Raw genomic sequence first — 18,154 nt, forward strand, 5'->3', positions numbered from 1 at the left:
AATTTCTTATAGAGACAGGGTTTCGCCATGTTTCCCAGGCTGATCTCAAACTCCTGGGCTCAAGCAGTCCACCCACCTCAGCCTCCCCAAGTGCTGGGATTATGGGTGTGAGCCCCCGCGCCCGACCCATACAGTCTTCTTACAGTCCTTCCTGTCACTCTGCTTAACTTGATCTGAATCTGTGCACAGATATTCACTCTGTGTTCACTCAGTAATTCATTCATTTATTCATTCCCCTGTCGTATTCCAGGCACCAGGCGAGGTGCTCTGTATGGGATAGTATGCCGAATAAACAGTGCCTATCCACATAGAACTTGGTCTCTTGGGAAGCCGGACATTAATCAAGTAATCACATAAATATATAATCACACACATGATAAGTACTGTGAAGAAGTACAGAGTAGTATGAGAGAGAATGTTGTGGAAAGGGATGACGTTTAGATTGGGGCTGGAATAAACTGACATGTAAGCCAAGACCTGATGGAAATGGAGTTAGGTAGACTAAGGGACGAGAAGAGCATTCTCTGTAAAGAAACATCTTGTGTGGAGGTTTTGAGGTGGGAACAAGCTTGGTGCTTGAAAAACTGAAGAGAGACCAGAAGAGCTAGACAGTGGCATGGGATGGAGCTAGGGATATAGACAGGGGCCAGATCATGTAGGGCCCTGGGGTTTATCATAAGACTTTTTGCTGCATGTCTATGGCTGATGCTCTGATGGCAGATTTTTTTCTTTTTCTTTATGCTTGGGTCCTGTTAGCGAGTAGACTTGTGGAAAGGCATGCTACTAAAGGACAAGGTAGGAAGAACAGAACTACCAAAACAAGGTCTTTGGAGAAGCTCAGAAAACTTGTGCTTTTTGTTTGTTTGTTTCTCTCCTTGTTTATCTAACTGGAACCACCAGGTGAACAAGAGGTTTTTAGTGATTTTTGTCATTTGCTTTTGTTTTTCTGAGATAGAGTCTTGCTCTGTCGCCCAGGCTGGAGTGCATTGGCGTGATCTTGGCTCACTGCAACCTCTGCTGCCCGGGTTCAAGTGATTCTCCTGCCTCAGCCTCCCAAGTAGCTGGGATTACAGGCGTGTGCCACCACGCCCGGCTAATTTTTTAATTCTTAGTAGAGACGGGGTTTCAGCATCTTGGCCAGGCTAATCTTGAACTCCTGATCACCCGTCTCAGCCTCCTAAAGTGCTGGGATTACAGGGGTGAGCCACCACACCCAGCTGTGATGGTTTTATACTGTATATCTGAATATAAACTATAGTACTTTGGACATCCTTCTGTTTTGATTACTTTTGCATTTTGTTTCTCCCAATAGACCAGAGCATCCTAAGGTTAGGGACCATGTTGCCATTCCATCTTTGTATTCTTGGCACCCTCTAAAGAGCAAGACATTAATGTTTTAGGATGCTTAGAGAGGGATTTTTGCTTTTAGTTAGAAGGAGGTGAGTTGCATTGAGGGTTTGGAGAGCAGGATCCCGGATTGCCCCTTTGATTCTCCTTCTGTTGTATATTTTGACCATTCCCAGTTTCCTCACTTGGTTTTTCTTCTCATCTCTGCAGGATCAATAAGCCGAGAGCTGAGGATTCAGGCGAATACCACTGCGTATATCACTTTGTCAGCGCTCCTAAAGCAAACGCCACCATTGAAGTGAAAGGTACAACCCAGCAGAGGCTGTGGTGTGAGCCTCTCACTCTCCTTCCAAGACAGTACCTTGGTCTGGAGTCCCAGTCTTCAAGCTCCTCTTCTTTCCATGTCAAGACATAATTTAATGTTATGGTTAGGCCACAGGCTCAGGAGCCTGGCTGCCTGGGTTTAAATTCCGACCCCATCATCTACTAGCTGTGTGGCCTTGGTGGTTTACTAACTTCTCTTTGCTTCCTTTTCCTCATTTTTAAAATGAGGATATCAGCAGTACTTACATCATGGGTTTGTTAGGAGGATTAAATAAGTTAATAGATTGAACTACATAAAATTGCTGTTTTTATATGTCAAAAATGTTTCAGTGTTGGCAGCTCCTATGGCCCAAGGCTTTGTAAAGCTCTTAGGTCAGTGCCTTACAAGTATGATTACATAGGTCTTCTGTGGGCCAGCAGGATTGAGGGGGAAGGTACAGTGGGTACAGTGTGCAGAGTGGACATCAGCTGTTTGTGGATAATTCATTAGAATTGTAATAGAAACCTTTGAAAGAGGAGGCAGTAGTAGAAAGTTCCAAGAAGGGCAGACAGAACTATAAAAGTTGGAGCTACCCAACATCATAAATTTCACCTTTCCTATGTTATTTCAAAGAAGCATCTGAGACCCAGAAAAGTGAAACTTATAGCTCTCTGTCACACAGTGAGTTTGTGGCAGAGCTAGTCTAGAACACAGGTCTTGACCCCCAATCCAGTGTTTTTTCTACTCTCACAAAATGATCATGAGGAGGCAGGGCTACTGTTTGAGGTCAGGTTTTCTATTTTCAGTCTTTCTCATTTTGCTTAGTAAGGACACCGACTTCTTCTTTAAATCCATAGAGTTATCCCTGGAAGCTAGAAGGACAAATTTAGGAGAAGGAAAGGGCCCATATAATAGGTATTCAGGTCTTCCTAAAATATTTGTAAGATTAAAATTGCAGATTCAAGAAAGGCTTAGACACATTGAAGGTTTCCATTATATGGTGTTATTAAATGAAAGTAATATCTTGGTGACACAGCCCTCACTTGTGAGTTGATGTAGGGATGGCCACTGCCTCCTCCATCTGCCAGTTTGATTCTGAATGCCTAAAGGAGTTACAGTCACAGTGGGCCAGAGAACTTGGCATTTCATTTTTTCAGTGGCTTTCCTTGGAGAAATCTTGGTTTCTACCCATTTTAGAAGAATGCCACATGTATTCAACATGAGGATGAAGGATGTGGGAAAACATTTTCTCTAAGCCAGTGAGGGTGTTCCCCAGCCTAGGTGAGCTGAATTGTGTAGGGAGACTTCTCTGTGAGACTTGAGGCCCTGCTGCATTCCTGGCTGAGCCTTTGGCACAAAGTCCAAGTGCAAAGGCAGGGTGGGTGAGGGAGGGAAAGATTGGGGTGTCTAGTTCATTGTGCTCCCCAAGCCTGAGATAATTAGTCCTAACTAACTGTAATTGTTAGTGACTTTGAGTTAATGATTTCTAAATAGCACTTTCAAGAGTGAAAACCGAAATGGTTTTTCCATCTGTTTGGCTGCTTAAGAAAGTGGGGTTTAGTGGCCCTAGAGGCATCTTTCTTCATATTCTCTTCAGCAGGTAGGAAGCAGCAGTTGCCAGGGTCAGAGAATAGGACGCTGTAGGCCAGGAGTATTACCAGAGCAAGTTACAACTTACGTGTTATATTCAAGGTGCTTACTGTGCACTGTTGCATTCTCACTGTACAAATAGCCCTATAAGGAAGGTGAGGCAGGTGGTGGTATCCTGGTTTTACAGAAGTAGACCTTGAGAGAATTCTGTTTTATAAATAACCTAAACCATATTCTGGACCACTTTGTATAGATATACTGTGTGTTTCTCTCTCAAGAAAATTTGTAAAGAATTCTAGTCTGTCTTCTCTCCCCAACACCTGGATAGAAAAGAGCTGAATGTTTAATGTCTTCTCTTCCAAGTTATGGATAGTTGAGTCTGGTAAAGACTTTGAACACTTCGCTTTTTCAGTATATGTTTTTAAAGGTTTGCCATAGGCCCAGGATCATATTCTGAGCTCACTTCCAATTGTGGTTGGGGTAGAAAAACTGCCTTGCATTTAGAGTAGTACATGTCTGTATGTTAGTTCCCAAAACATTTTAATAGAAACTCACATTTTATTCCCTTAGTGTCTCTGGGGCGGCGATAAGAGACAGTTATCTTTTTATAGCTGTAGCAATTTGAAAAATCTGCTGAGTAATAGAGAGTTAAGAGGTGGTTGTACTTGAGAACAAAGAGGTTCCGAGAACATCAGTGGCCTCTTGGCTGACAGGAGTCTCTGAGAATCTTCCTGTGTGACTTTAACTGAATCAGCACATCAGGGCATATAATTCAGACCATGCATATATATTTCTTCAACGTCTATTCTGCTGTCAGCCATTTCTTTCCCATCTGCCTTTTCCTGTCTTTCAGAACATTTCTGGGGTGTTGTTTGGGCTCAGCACTGTGGGAAGTGATTTAGCCTAGCCAGGGACTGGGCATTATCTGTCAGATTACCAAACCTTGAGTTATCTGTGGTCTACAAAAGAAAAGAAGGCTGCAGGAACCAGAGAGAGGGATGGTGGCCTGGGAACAGAGCCAAGATGGTCATGTTTTTTAACCAAAGCCTGTAGATCACCATCAAGAAAATTTGGAGGATAGGAGTTATCTACATGTAGTGGGGGAGGCCTTGTATCTGAAGCAGATTTTTAAATTCTCTTCCTTTTTTTTTTTTTTTTTTTTTAAAGGACACAATGTGACATAGTATAAACAGGAAGATACTGTCGAGGGTTACGTTTCTCAGGTATTCGGCAGGTGATCTGCACAGATGTGGAGAAGGAAGATGGACCTGGGCCGGTTAGGAGAGGGAAGACAGCAGTGATGAGGCCTTGTGGAGCCCAAAGCCCCGCCTTCCTGGGGGTCCACTCAGCTAACACTGAGGAGGCATCTCTATCCTCAGCTTGTGACTCTTCAGAGGCTGTGATACCAGAGAGTGCACACCTTACAGAGAATTCATGAATGAATAGATGTTGAAATTTTCTATCCCTATAATTTTTCAATCTTTTGCCCCTTACTCCTTCCCTCTTCTCCTTCCTTCCTTTTCTAAAATTAAAAATAAAAAAAATGCTCACAAAAAAGCAAATTGAAAATCCCGATATCATTTACAAAGTAAAAAGAAAAAACTTGCTCTCATGACTCCCAAGCACTATCCTTATCCCTTAACCATTTTGATTAGTACAGGAAAGAAGGAGTTTGAATTTTATTGCTGTTTTTGGAAAAGGATTTTGTTGGTCACCCAATCCTCTGCAACAAATATGTCACTGCCTCTTGTGAGAAGCACATCTCAGCCCAGAAGGGGCTTGAGCCTGTTGTCTTACTAGGTTCATCTCACCCTCCTCATTGGACATTTCAAATGAGTTTCAGTCTTTTGGTTGCCGTGAGAGCCAGGATTGATCTTGTTTTTCTCCTCCCTACTCCTTAGCTTTCTCTATATTTGACTATTAAGAATAAAGGTTAGGATTTCTATAAGTGGCCTTGCCCTGCCTTCCTATTTCCTACTTTGTCATGGTGCGTTACAAGTGACATATTAATCCAGACTGGCCAAGGCAAGTGTGGTGGGGATGAAGATCATTGTGAAGAACAGTGATACACAGACCACATTCGCATGGCACTTTCAGCATGCACAGCATCTCCACCGTCCTTTCTTCACTGACAATCAAGAAAGGTAGCTAGTGAGGATGGGTGGAGGATGTGACATCCTTTAGGTCAGAACTGATGTCAAAGCAACCTGCTTCTGTCTCAGAATTGCCATGACTTGAGAAGTCTTTGAAGGCATAATAATACAAAGCTGCTAGGGCATTTTGAACATTAACTTCAGCCCAAAAACCATACCTGCACTTTGTTTTCCTCTCTTCAGGGTGCCACCCTGACTTTCCTTAATAAGAATAAGAATAGCTAACATTATTGCATGCTTACTGTGGGTCAGGCACTGTGCTAGGTGCATTATTTGTTCCTTTTCTCTCCTTTAGTCTCCACAACTCTGTGGGATAAGTGTGATTATTATCTCTGCTTCCCAGGTGAGAAAATTGAGGCTTGAGGGAATAACTGGCCCAGTGTCACAGAGTTTACTGGTGGAGCCAGGGTTCTCACTCAGGCACCCTAGCATTAGATCCTATGCTCCTAAGCACCAAGCCATGGTGCTCTGTTGAGCATGTAACATTTAAAAGGCCTTGACTAAGAGTTAAGAGAAATGTGTTCTAATTGTGGTCCTGCCATTAAACACAGTGTGACTCTGACCAGTCACTTCCCTTCTCTGGGTCTCAAGCTTCCTGAAGTGCATGATGAAGTAGAATGAGATAGCTCATCTTCAAGGTTCCTTTGTTCTGTGTGGCTCTGATGGTCTGGGTTCCCTTATGTGGACAGAGAGGAGAGGTTGTGTATTAGTGTTTCCTAGAGGGACAGAACTTACAGGAGAGATATATATATGGGGGTTTATTAAGTATTAACTTACATGGTCACAAGGTCCCACAGTAGGCTGCCTGCAAGCTTGAAGAGCAAGGAAAGCCAGTCCGAATCTCAAAACTGAAGAACTTGGAGTCCAATGTTTCAGGGCAGGAAGCATCCAGCACAGGAGAAAGATGTAGGCTGGGAGAGGTTGGTTATTGAAGGAAGTGATTTCCAAGCCCATTTTCCTAGTGTTATTGGAAAATTTCAATTTGTCAGTTTCTCAGCTTGGAAAAGTCACCTGAATGACTCCCACACCTCTATCCACTCATCTCCCTGTCTTGTGGTGGGAGTATCTGACCTCCAGTACTGGTGCCAGGAAAGGTGATAGAACAGTGGTCTTCAATTTTGATTTCATTCATATGAACTGTGGCTTGGGCATCAGATTAAGGCACATCAGGTGATTATGGTGTACAGCCAGGGTTGAGGATCACTGTCTTTGAGGAAACTTCTACACCTCTTGCTCAGTGGTTTCACCTGCAGAAGGAGGCACCTGTCCTAGACTGCTTAGTGTTCACAACCAATGATGAATCTGTTGTGGGTGGAGAGTGCTTGTTGAGCCAAAAGCCTGCATCCTTCTTGCTTCCGTCTTGACCAGTCTCATATTCCTTCTTGGGCATAGCTCTTGGCAAGCAGTAAATCTTCACTCTCCCACTGCCTTAAGCCAAGTGTTCATTTTGTCTACCACAAAGATAGGTGTTTTTGGGATTTGATAAGGTTGTATGAAGGAAGCAAATAGACCGTGAATGCAGAATCTCTGTGTTTACTTGGAAACAGCCTACTCATTGACAACACCTTTAAGGATAGATTTTCTTTTCTTTGAAAATGAATTGTTAGGTTATGAACATGCTTTAAAAAGTGAGCACCAAGGCCGGGCGCATTGGCTCACGCCTGTAATCCCAGCACTTTGGGAGGCTGAGACTGGCGGATCACAAGGTCAGGAGTTCAGGACCAGACCATCCTGACCAAGATGGTGAAACCCCGTCTCTACTACAAAATACAAAAATTAGCCAGGCGTGGTGGCGGGCGCCTGTAGTTCCAGCTACTCGGGAGGCTGAGGCAGAAGAACTGCTTGAACCCAGGAGGCAGAGCTTGCAGTGAGCCAAGATCGTGCCACTGCGCTCCAGCCTGGGCGACAGAGCGAAACTCCGTCTCAAAAAAAAAAAAACAAAACAAAAAGTGAGCACCAAATAAGCAGTGTCTGTAAAGAGGTCTTATTTGTTGATCGCTTTCTTAAGTCTGTTCTGTTAACTTTATTTAATATCATCTGAAACATCCTTCTGTGGCCTGAGTTGACAGTGTCTACAGCATCTAGCCTGACCTAGAAGCTGACCCTTTGCTCTTAGTGCCCCAGGTTGGGTAGCAGAGGGTACGAAGGAACATGTATTTGTCCTCAGCCAGAGTCCCAGACTGCCCAGATAATGAAATTGGGTCAGGTGCTGTTGGGTAACTGAGACTATTTTGGGACCCCTGTGTTGCTATTTATTAGGATACTGGAGGGATATCCATTAACCAGTGTGACTAGAATATGTAATGAACAAGTCCAGAGAATGAATGAATTCCTGAGTGGATCAGAGACCTCTTCTAAGGGTCTTTTTGTTAACTTTGTTGCTCCTACCCTTCGCTCTTGCCAGTTAGTCTGTGCCCCACTAAGAGGGTAAAGGGAAGCTCAGAGTATTGTCTTTGTCTCCTTCAGGATATGAAGGTTTAGTTAGACGCTCAGACCTGCTTTTAGACCAACAAAACCTGGTTAAGCAGTCCCTTATTAAATGCCAAGCCCATAGAAGGTGAGGCACTAAAATAGGCCATTAATCAGATAATTTATCAGTATCTGACCTGATTAAACCTTATTTTTAGAGCTATAAAAAAAAGTCCTGTTTGTATCAGCAAATGGGGAGAGCACATAGTAATCAGTATCTTTGATTTCTTAGAACTAATGACAGAGTCCAAGCCTTAGCCTTTCCTTTCCCTGACTGATGTTTAAATGCTTGACCCTGAATTCCAACCATGTTCTAGATTAGTACAGAGATGTAATTTAATCCTCACAAGACCTCTGAAACAGTGAGTATTACTCTTATTTTACAATACTAAAACTCAGAGTATTTGACGTGATCTGCCCTGGGTTACTCAGTTGGTGAGTAATAAAGTTGAGATCGAGTCCAGATTTCCATGTTTTCAGGTCTGAAGCTCTGCTCTTTACGCTGTATTAATACAGAATAAAATCTGACAGGTATATCAGTTTTGCTTTGGGTCTAAGGTGTTTTAGCACATCTACAAGTAAAGATAACTTCTGGGCTATTTGCTCTGCAGTTACCAGTAATGCATATGTGTGTGTGTGTGTGTGTGTGTGTGTGTGTGTGTGTGTATCTACACACATGAATATATATATAAATATATATATATTTTAAAATTTTACTTTAAGTTCTGAGATACATGTGCAGAACGTGCAGGTTTGTTACATAGGTATACATGTGCCATGGTGGTTTGCTGCACCCATCAACCCATCATCTAGATTTTAAGCCCTGCATGCATTAGGTATTTGTCCTAATGGTCTCCCTCCTCGCATGTTGTATATTTTTATTTTTGTAGACTCTGTTCTAGTTTATCTCCCCTCAGTATGTTAAAGTACAAAAAGCATGGTCTCTGGATTCAGACAACCCTGAACTTGGATTTTAGCTTTACCATTTAAACATTAAGTTACTTTTCCAAACTTGAGTTTTCCCATTTTAAAAAGTGGGGTAATGTCTGCTTCATCAATTGGTATATTTGTATCTATTCTTATAAATATGTGTAATAAATTACCCCAAAACTTAGTGGCATAAAATGATAAGCACTTACCACCTCACAGTTTCTGTGAGTCAGTAATTAGGGAGCAGTTTAGTGGGGTGTTCTCGCTTGGGACCTTTCCTGAGATTTCAGTCAAGCTGTTGGCTGGAGCTGCAGTCATCTGAAAGCTTGACCAGAGCTTGGAGGATCCACTCCATGTGTACAGGTCACTCACATGGCTCTGTAGTGCCCTCAGTTCCTCAGTGTGCCGGCCTCTCCGTTGGTTGGTTGAGTGTCCCCCAGTATGGCAGCCACCCTTTCCCAGAGTGTCGAATAAAGAGGGGAAGTAGTGTTCTCCTCCCACACACCAAGGCAGGAGTGAAGACTGTTTGAGCCCCTTTCCCAGTCTGGGCCTTTAAGTCTGGGTCCTTTCAGAATAGTGACTTTTCAGAGGCAGTGCAGCTGCCAACTCAACTTTTAGCATTCTAGATGGTTCTAATGTACAGTCTTGGAAATGAGTCCCCAAAGCAAAAGCTGATAGTACTGAATTCATAGTACTATTGCCAATAACTGTCCTCTTTGGGTCAAAGGAGAGTGAAAATGGGAAAATGTACCACATATAAGCTGATATCTGAAATTTATATCTCTAACATAGAACATTTCCCTGAGCTCCAGACTTGCTATTTTACTGCCTACTTCATATTTTTGCGTGGATGTTAAATAAGTATCTTTTTTTTTTTTTTTGAGACAGAGTCTTACTCTGTCACCCAGGCTGGAATGCAAGGGCATGATCTTGGCTCACTGCAACCTCCACCTCCCACGTTCAAGCGATTCTCTCGCCTCAGCCTCCCAAGTAGCTGGGATTACAAGCACCCGCCACCATGCCCAGCTAATTTTTGTATTTTTGTAGAGACGGGGTTTCACCATGTTGGCCAGGCTGGTCTCGAACTCCTGACCTTAGGTGATCCGCCCACCTCGGCCTCCCAAAGTGCTGGGATTACAGACGTGAGCCACCGCACCTAGCCGTATGTTAAATAAGTATCTTAAACTTACCATGTTCTTCTAGACCTTGACCTTCTGGTTTTTACCACCACTATTTCTGTCTTTTAACAAAACAAACTAAGATTAAGCAAACAAAAACCACTCATTCTTTTGCAAAATCTTCCTCATCTTAGTAACTGTCAGCTATATTCTCGTAGTTACTCAGGTGGAAACCTTGGTGTCTCCTTGACTCCTTTTCTTCTCACAATCCACATCCAATCCATTAGCAAATAGGTTAACTCAACCTCCAAAATATACCTGGAATCTCACCATTTCTTGTTATTTCTACTATGACTGCCCCCATGGAAACCAGCCTCTCCCTTGCCTGGGTGACTTTAATAGCCGCCTGCTTGGTCTTGCTTCCACTGCTGTCTCTACCGTTCTTGTTCACATAGTAGCCACGGGGAGCCTGTTAAAACACACCCATCATGTTATACCTGCACATAGTATTCACCAGTGGGTTCCCGACTAAGTTACTGTAACTGCCAAAGTCATGATGGTGGCCTACAAAGTCCTGCTTAATCTGGGTCCCCAGTCTCTCTGATTTCTTTTATCTCCTGCACTCTTCTCCTTGCTTACTATGTTCCAATCAAATCCTCTTTGCTGTTCCTTGTACATAACAAGCACAGTCCTACCTCAAGACCTTTGCATTTCTCTCGACCTAGAGTGTTCTTCCTACAGATATGTGTGACCTACTCCCTTCTTTTCTTTTTTGCTGGGAGACCAGAGTTTTATTACTATTTAAATCAGTCTCCCCTAGCTTTCAGGGAGCAGAGTTTCTAAGGAAACTTGGTGGGTGGGGGGAAGCCAGTAAGCCAGGAGTGCTGATTGGTTAGAGATGAAATCGTAGGGAGTCAGGAGCTGTCTTCTTGTGCTCAGTCAGTTCCTGGGTAGGGGTCACAAGATCAGATGAGCCAGTTTATTGATCTGGGTGGGGCCAGCTGATCCATCAAGTGCCGGGTCTGCAAAATATCTCAAGCACTGATCTTAGGAGCAGTTCAGGGAGGGTCAGAATCTTGTAGCTTCCAGCTGCATGACTCCTAAACCATAATTTCTAATCTTGTGGCTAATGTTAGTCCTACAAAGACAATCTAGTCCCCAGGCAAGAAGGGGGTCTATTTTGGGAAAGGGATGTTACTATCTTTGTTTAAACTATAAGTTTCTCGCAAAGTTAGTTCAGCCTGCGCCCAGGAACGAACAAGCACAGCTTGGACATTAGAAGTAAGATGGAGTTAGTTAAGTTAGATCTCTTTCACTGTCTCAGTCATAATTTTGCAAAGATGGTTTCAGTCCCTCCCTTGGGGTTTTAAAACACCTTAATCTTAAGATGTAGGCTCTGAAGATGGGAAAAGGCCTTCGATCACTCTGGCTTCTTCCTGCTGATAGGGGACGTAGTGGGAATGGGAGTGAACCCCAAACTGAGAAGAGCAGAACCACTTTGTAACTGTCTAGGTGTACTCATGCAGGCCTGGCTGGGATTCCAGGGCTTGTGTGGGAAAAACATTACTACTCTCATCTATAGTTGTACTGCAGTGTTTAAGTGAACAGCCTACTATAAGGTAAATAATGAGTCCTAGGATGAGGGGCACAGTTACCAATTTTAAAAGCAAAGATTTGAAAGCATTAGTCTGGGGACTTCTAACCCACAAAGAATTTAGAATTTCATCTAAACTGCAGGAAAAAACCTCTAGAACAGCTAACAACAGTATACTGTAGTTTTTCTTTTGAAGCATAATTTTTCTCTCTCTAGTCCCCATTTTTATTAAAAACAAATCATGATAGAACTAATTTGTTTAAAAAATAAACTTTAGTCTTACTGTACTTGGCCTGATTATTTGCATAAAGTGCAGCAAGAATAATTATTTTTCACTTAGGATTTTAAATTGGCTTTGTCAGAACTCTGTTCCATGAAGAATCTCAGATAAGACTTTCAAAAAGTCGAGTCCAGCCATGGGTTTGTACCCTCAATTACTTATGAGTTGGGCAAATTCCTCTCCTCTTGAGGTCCCAAGATAACTTGGAGTTCCTGGCCTGTCAGAAAGTGACATTCTTAGCCAGGCGTGGTGGCTCATGCCTGTAAACCCAGAACTTTGGGAGGCTGAGGTGGGTGGATCACCTGAGGTCAGGAATTCGAGACTAGCCTGGCCAACATGGTGAAACCCCATCTCTACTAAAAATATAAAAATTAGCCAGGTGTGGTGGCAGATGCCTATAATCCCAGCTACTTGGGAGGCCAAGGCAGAAGAGTCACTTGAACCCGGGAGGTGAAGGTTGCAGTGAACCAAGATCACACCACTGTACTCCAGCCTGGACAACACAGCGAGACTCCATTTCAAAAAAAAAAGGTGACATTCTTTACTTACCACAGGTCAGGAACCTTGTATATACTCCCTTATTTTCTTCACGACCATGCTAAAGTTCACTTCATCGCGAAAGCCTTACCCAACCAGTCTGACATATCTGGCGTGTAGTGGGTGCTCAGCAGGTGTTTGCCAGATGAATGAAGCATGGCTGGCTGGAGCAGCACATGGTAACCCTTCTGCTTCTGTCCCCATCTGGACATGCTGGGCCCTATGTGGCTATGGAGCCTGCTCCTTGGAGTGCTTGGAATTTATTGACTGAAGTAGCCATTTGATAATGGCTATAGCAGCAAAGCCCAGAATAACAAAAGAACCAACAAAACTGGAATTGGGACCAAGGCATATTGATTCTCTTTCCTATCTTGGATAACAGAGTGACATCTAGCCTGCTTTGAGTTTTACTGCTGTCAGATTACTGTAACCCAGCCAGGCGTGGTGGCTCACGCCTGTAATCCCAACACTTTGGGAGGCTGAGGCGGGCAGATCATCTGAGGTTAGGAGTTCGAGACCAGCCTGACCAACATGGTGAAACCCCATCTCTCCTAAAAAACAAAATTAGCCGGGCGTGGTGGCTCACGCCTGTAATCCCAACACTTTGGGAGGCCGAGGTGGGCAGATCACCTCAGGTAAGGAGTTCAAGACCAGCCGGACCAACATGATGAAACCCCGTCTCTCTTAAAAATACAAAATTAGCCGGGCATGGTGGCGCATGCCTGTAATCCCAGCTGCTCAGGAGGCTGAGGTGGAAGAATCACTTGAAACTGGGAGGCAGAGGTTGCTGTGAGCTGAGATCGCACCATTGCACTCCTTCCTGGGCGACAAGAGCGAAACTCTGTCTCCAAAAAAAAAGAAATTACTGTAACTGGTGAAGCATTGGCGGGTAATACAGTTAAGATAAAAGAAAGCTAAATCCAGAGAATTAGCTTTTATCTCAGGCTTCTTTGATCCTTGAAACTTACTTAATTTTTAGACTACAGTTGCTGTTTATTTCTTCCTAAGTGATCCCTATAAATAGGGAAGAGCAACAGCCTCTAGTATGTCTTGAAAGTCCTTCTATATTGGGTTCAGTCTAAGAATTGTTGCAAATCAGGTGTCCAAGGCAGAGTCTTAAGTTGTTAATAAAAGGTCTTGGGGCCAGGTGCAGATGCAAACACCTGTAATCCCAGCACTGTGGGAGGCCAAGTTGAGAGGATCACTGAGGTCAGGAGTGCAGGACCAGCCTGGGCAATGCAGTAAGGACCTCGTCTGTACAAGAAATTTAAAAATTAACCAGGTGTGGTGGCATGTGCCTGTAGTTCTAGCTACTCGGGAGCTGAAGATCACTTAAGCCCAGGAGCTTGAGGCTACAGTGAGCAGTGATCATGCCACTATGCTCCAGCCTGGATGATAGAATAAGACCCCATCTCAGTCAATCATTCAATAAAAAAAAAAAGATCTCTTGGGAGACTGGTTGAATTTCCTGTTCATTCCTTTCTTCTTCCTTACGAAGACCAGTTTCTGGATTCCCTCTTTCCTGGGAGAGCCTTGGTCATTGTTATTCATTGAGTAGCTTCTCCAAGCATTCATTGTTTTTACATACCTTGTAATAGGACTTGATTGTAGTTGTTTTATCTCAGAATCTCATTTCCTTAAGGGAATGTGTGATATTTGACAGGATGCGTAATTGTTGTTCATGCAGGTGTTTTAAGAAAAAACTCGGGCTAATAGAAGAGTTAATAGCATTTGTTTGCATTTTTCTTTAAAGGTGGGCTTAATCGAGGGCAGTTGGGCCTGCAACCTTTTCCAGTAGGTTGGAGAATCACCTACATTAGTAGAGCCTCACGTATTAGTAACCCTGGTATCTGCCTGGGCATCTTTAGTGGGTGGGAGTAGAGGATGGGATTGGTCCCTTTACCCTATTCTGACCTGAAGTGCTCTTCATCAAAGCTGAGTATGACAGTAAGCATAAAGACTGATTACATTACAAGCAGGGCTCTGAGCCAGAAGGTGGGGCCTTTGTATCCTGTTTGGAGTAGGCTTCCATGGTAACTGCGTCTAACGCTTTCTCACAGCCGCTCCTGACATCACTGGCCATAAACGGAGTGAGAACAAGAATGAAGGGCAGGATGCCACGATGTATTGCAAGTCAGTTGGCTACCCCCACCCAGACTGGATATGGCGCAAGAAGGAGAACGGGATGCCCATGGTGAGTAGGAGGCAGGCCCGGGGTCTCTGGTTGCTGGAGTTTTCCCTGCAGAGGTCCAGACATGTGGGTCAGTTACTTTACTAGTTGTATCCTCAGATGTGTGCATGGCGAGGGTCACCCTTTCTAGAGTCATGAACGGTTTACAGCATGAATCAGGAGGTCAATGATAGTCTCTTCCAGCACAAAAATCCCTGTACATGATTTGTTAAAGCTGTCCATCTGGTAAGAGATTAGATTGCTCGCTGTATTAGTCCATTCTCACATTGCTATAAATAACTTCCAGAGACTGGGTAATTTATAAAGAAAAAAGGTTTAATTGGCTCACAATTCCACTGGCTTTACAGGAAGCATTGCCGGGGAGGCCTCAGGAAACACAGGAAAGGTGATCTTTCCTATCTTAGACAACAGAGTGACATCTGGCCTGCTTTGAGTTTTATTGCTTTCAGATTACTGTAACTAAAGGTGAGGCATTGACAGATAATATAGTTAAGATAAAAGAAAGCTAAATCCAAAGAATTAGCCTCCCCCTCAGGCTTCTTTGATCCTTGAAACTTTATCTATTTTTTTAGACTACAGGTGCTGTTTATTTCTTCCTAAATGATCCCTGTAAGTAGAGAAACTTAGAATCATGGTGGAAGGTGGAGGGGAAGCAAGCAGGTCCTGCGTGACTGGAAAGGAGGAAGAGAGCGAAGGAGGGAGGTGCTATACACTTTTAAACAACCAGGTCTCATAGGGTCTCGTGAGAATTTACTGTCACAGGAACTTGAGCAGGGGGGCTATCCGCCCCCATGAACCTGTCACCTCCCACAAGGCCCCTCCTCCAACACTGGGGATTATAATTCAACATGAAATTTGGGTGGAGACAAAATCCAATCCATATCACTTGCCTTCAGGATAGGACACTGAAAGAACTGAGCCTAGTTCTCATCTATTTATCCTGAAGAAAATACTGTTCTTGAAGTGGTCTTAGAGTACCTGCCTTGTTTTTTGGGAAACAAAGTACTGAGGGCAATTACTAGTACATTCCTGCAACACAGAACATACCGATAAGGAATCGGGGCAACCTGAGGAGGTCCAAGGGCAGCCTTGGCAGCCTTAGACGTTGGGAACCTGATGGTATTTGCCCCAGAAAAGATCAAAGAGAACATCTTTTTCGATCAGTGGGATGATTCATGATGGTGTTTGGAGAGTCAGAGCTTTAGACCCTCAACTTTCTCATTATGATTGTTGACCCGTTACCTTTTCTCTAAGAGAAAGTGTCAGCATTCCTCCTATCCTGGGGATCCTTTTTGATTATGTCTTCAGAATCCAAAAGGACCCTAAAGATCATTAATCCAGCTTCTTTGGAAGGGTTCCATAATAGCCAAGATAAATTAGTGGCAAAACCAAGAATTCTATCTAGTTTTTTTTTAAATTTCAAGTCCATTATTCTTCCCACTTCATGACATCTCGATAATAAAATGTTGAGTTGTAATAATGACTCCAACATCAGCGATGATTTCAGAGACCCGTTAATAAGGGGGAGCAGGGTGAGGACTGGAGTGGTGAAGATGCTGAGTTGAGTCTTTTTTACAAGACACTGAACTTTCTAAGGCACTGGCGAGGAAATGTCCACTTCTCTGTGCTGGTCACTGGGAAGGAGTGCCCTTGAGCTTTTGCCAAAGCAGGTTGGAATTAACTCAGTATGTGTTTTAATCTGAAAGATAAAGCTTGAGGCATCACAGACTAGCTGTTTTAAAAGCTACGAGTTCCCCATTTCAGATGTAGCTGCACTCAAATGCTGACAAGATTGTATGCTGTACCTAGAAACATTTCCAGGATAATATTCCCCTTTTTCTCTCCTATTTCTGATTGTGCTTTAGTTGTTGCAGGGTAAAGACACATGAGTCTGTTTTTTCCCTGCCGGGATCTCATGAGCTGAGTGCAGTGAGCCATCCTGCTGAGTCCCGGCCTCTGCCTGTGCACTCTTGCACCTCTGCCTTCGCACCCATGTGAATCCCTGCCTGCACTGTGCCTCCCTATTTGATCAGCTGTCCTCCTCCACAGTCTACTGCAAATGTTAGCTCATCTGTGAAGCTTTCCCTGCCTCTTTCCGACAGTGGCCGCTCACTGTGCCCTACAGCACTCTGTACACACTCTGCTGGGGCTTCTTAACACATTCCTGTAATCAGTCATCCCTCTTTGGATGTCTGGTTCCCTTTTGAGGCCAAGCTCCTTATTCATTTTTATTTTTAGGTCTGTCTTCTCCCTATCTCACCTTCTCCCTCCCACCTACCCTTAGTAGGATGTAAAGCATGCAACATATTTTAGTAAATATTTATTCTATTTTATTTGTTTGTTTTGTTTTGTGTTAAGACAGGGTCTTGATCTGTCTACCAGGCTGGAGTGCGGCAACCTCCTAGGCTCAAGTAATCCTCCTGCCTTAGCCTTCTGTGTAGCTGGGACCACAGGTGTACACTACTATGCTCAGCTAATTTTGTTTCTGATTTTTTGTAGAGATGGGGTCTCAGTTTGTTGCCGAGGCCAGTCTTGAACTCCTGGGCTCAAGTGATCCTCCCACCTTAGCTTCCTAAAGTACTGAGGTTATAGGCATGAGCCTCTATGCCCAGTCATAAACATTTGTTGATTGATTAGATAACCTTTCCTCTTAACCCTGTAGTCCTTAAATGAAAGTTATGAATTTCCCCCAGTCTGACTAGGAGTGGGTTCTTATAATGGTTTGTGGAGGAAGTTTAAGAAGACTTCCTCAGAACTCACCAAGCATGAAGTCAGTGTGCTGACTCTGAGGTCATCAGAGAGGTCTGAGGTCCCCAGGCATGCCTGACTGTGGGGGTTGCACTCCTCCTCCCGCCATCCTCTTTCTGCTGTGGTTTCTTACCTGGTGTTTGAGGAAGCATTTACTAGGTTGTTGGACTTTTCTGAGTCTCCAGGCAATAGGACCTGTACTCATTTCGTGGAAGTTGGGGAAGTCCGAGGACCGATGGTAAGGGAGGCTCGCCTGGCTCTGTCAGAAGTGTGTTGATTTGTTGTTGTTGATACTGAAGGGAAATCATTAATGAAATGCCCATAGACACTGCTTCCTCGTTCTGGCTGGTGCCTGAAAAGAACGGAGAGCAGTGTCACCCTCTCTTGAACATGAGCTCAATTACTCACTCTCACCTTTGTGTATTATCACTTCTTTGCAGGACATTGTCAACACCTCTGGCCGCTTCTTCATCATCAACAAGGAAAATTACACTGAGTTGAACATTGTGAACCTGCAGATCACAGAAGACCCTGGCGAGTATGAATGTAACGCCACCAACGCCATTGGCTCCGCCTCTGTTGTCACTGTCCTCAGGGTGCGGAGCCACCTGGCCCCACTCTGGCCTTTCTTGGGAATTCTGGCTGAAATTATCATCCTTGTGGTGATCATTGTTGTGTATGAGAAGAGGAAGAGGCCAGATGAGGTTCCTGACGGTAAGGGCATCCCTACAAAATAGCTGTACTGTTGGGGTTGGTTCCTTCGGGTGGTTTCCAAGTACCCAAAGAGGACTATAGGGATGTTGGGATTCAATCCCTAAAGGAAAGAAGGAAAATTCTTATACCAGTTCCTAACCTACCCCCTACCCGTAAGATTTTTTTTTCTTTCTTTCTTT

The 18,154-nt window shown here is 43.8% G+C and overlaps 1 protein-coding gene across 4 annotated transcripts in view; it reads left to right on the forward strand.

Annotated features, from left to right (window-relative positions):
* Positions 1–18,154, forward strand: part of NPTN (neuroplastin) — a 79,398-nt gene that overhangs the window by 50,910 nt on the left and 10,334 nt on the right. For all 4 annotated transcript variants that reach the window (XM_011967121.1, XM_011967122.1, XM_011967123.1 and 1 more), the window contains 3 exons: positions 1,558–1,652; positions 14,383–14,516; positions 17,702–17,975. In XM_011967121.1, the coding sequence (XP_011822511.1) occupies positions 1,558–1,652; positions 14,383–14,516; positions 17,702–17,975 (503 nt within the window). The remainder of the gene's footprint in view (positions 1–1,557; positions 1,653–14,382; positions 14,517–17,701; positions 17,976–18,154) is intronic.

The sequence above is a fragment of the Mandrillus leucophaeus genome, unplaced genomic scaffold (genome assembly GCF_000951045.1).
Source record: "Mandrillus leucophaeus isolate KB7577 unplaced genomic scaffold, Mleu.le_1.0 Scaffold789, whole genome shotgun sequence".
Taxonomy (NCBI): domain Eukaryota; kingdom Metazoa; phylum Chordata; class Mammalia; order Primates; family Cercopithecidae; genus Mandrillus; species Mandrillus leucophaeus.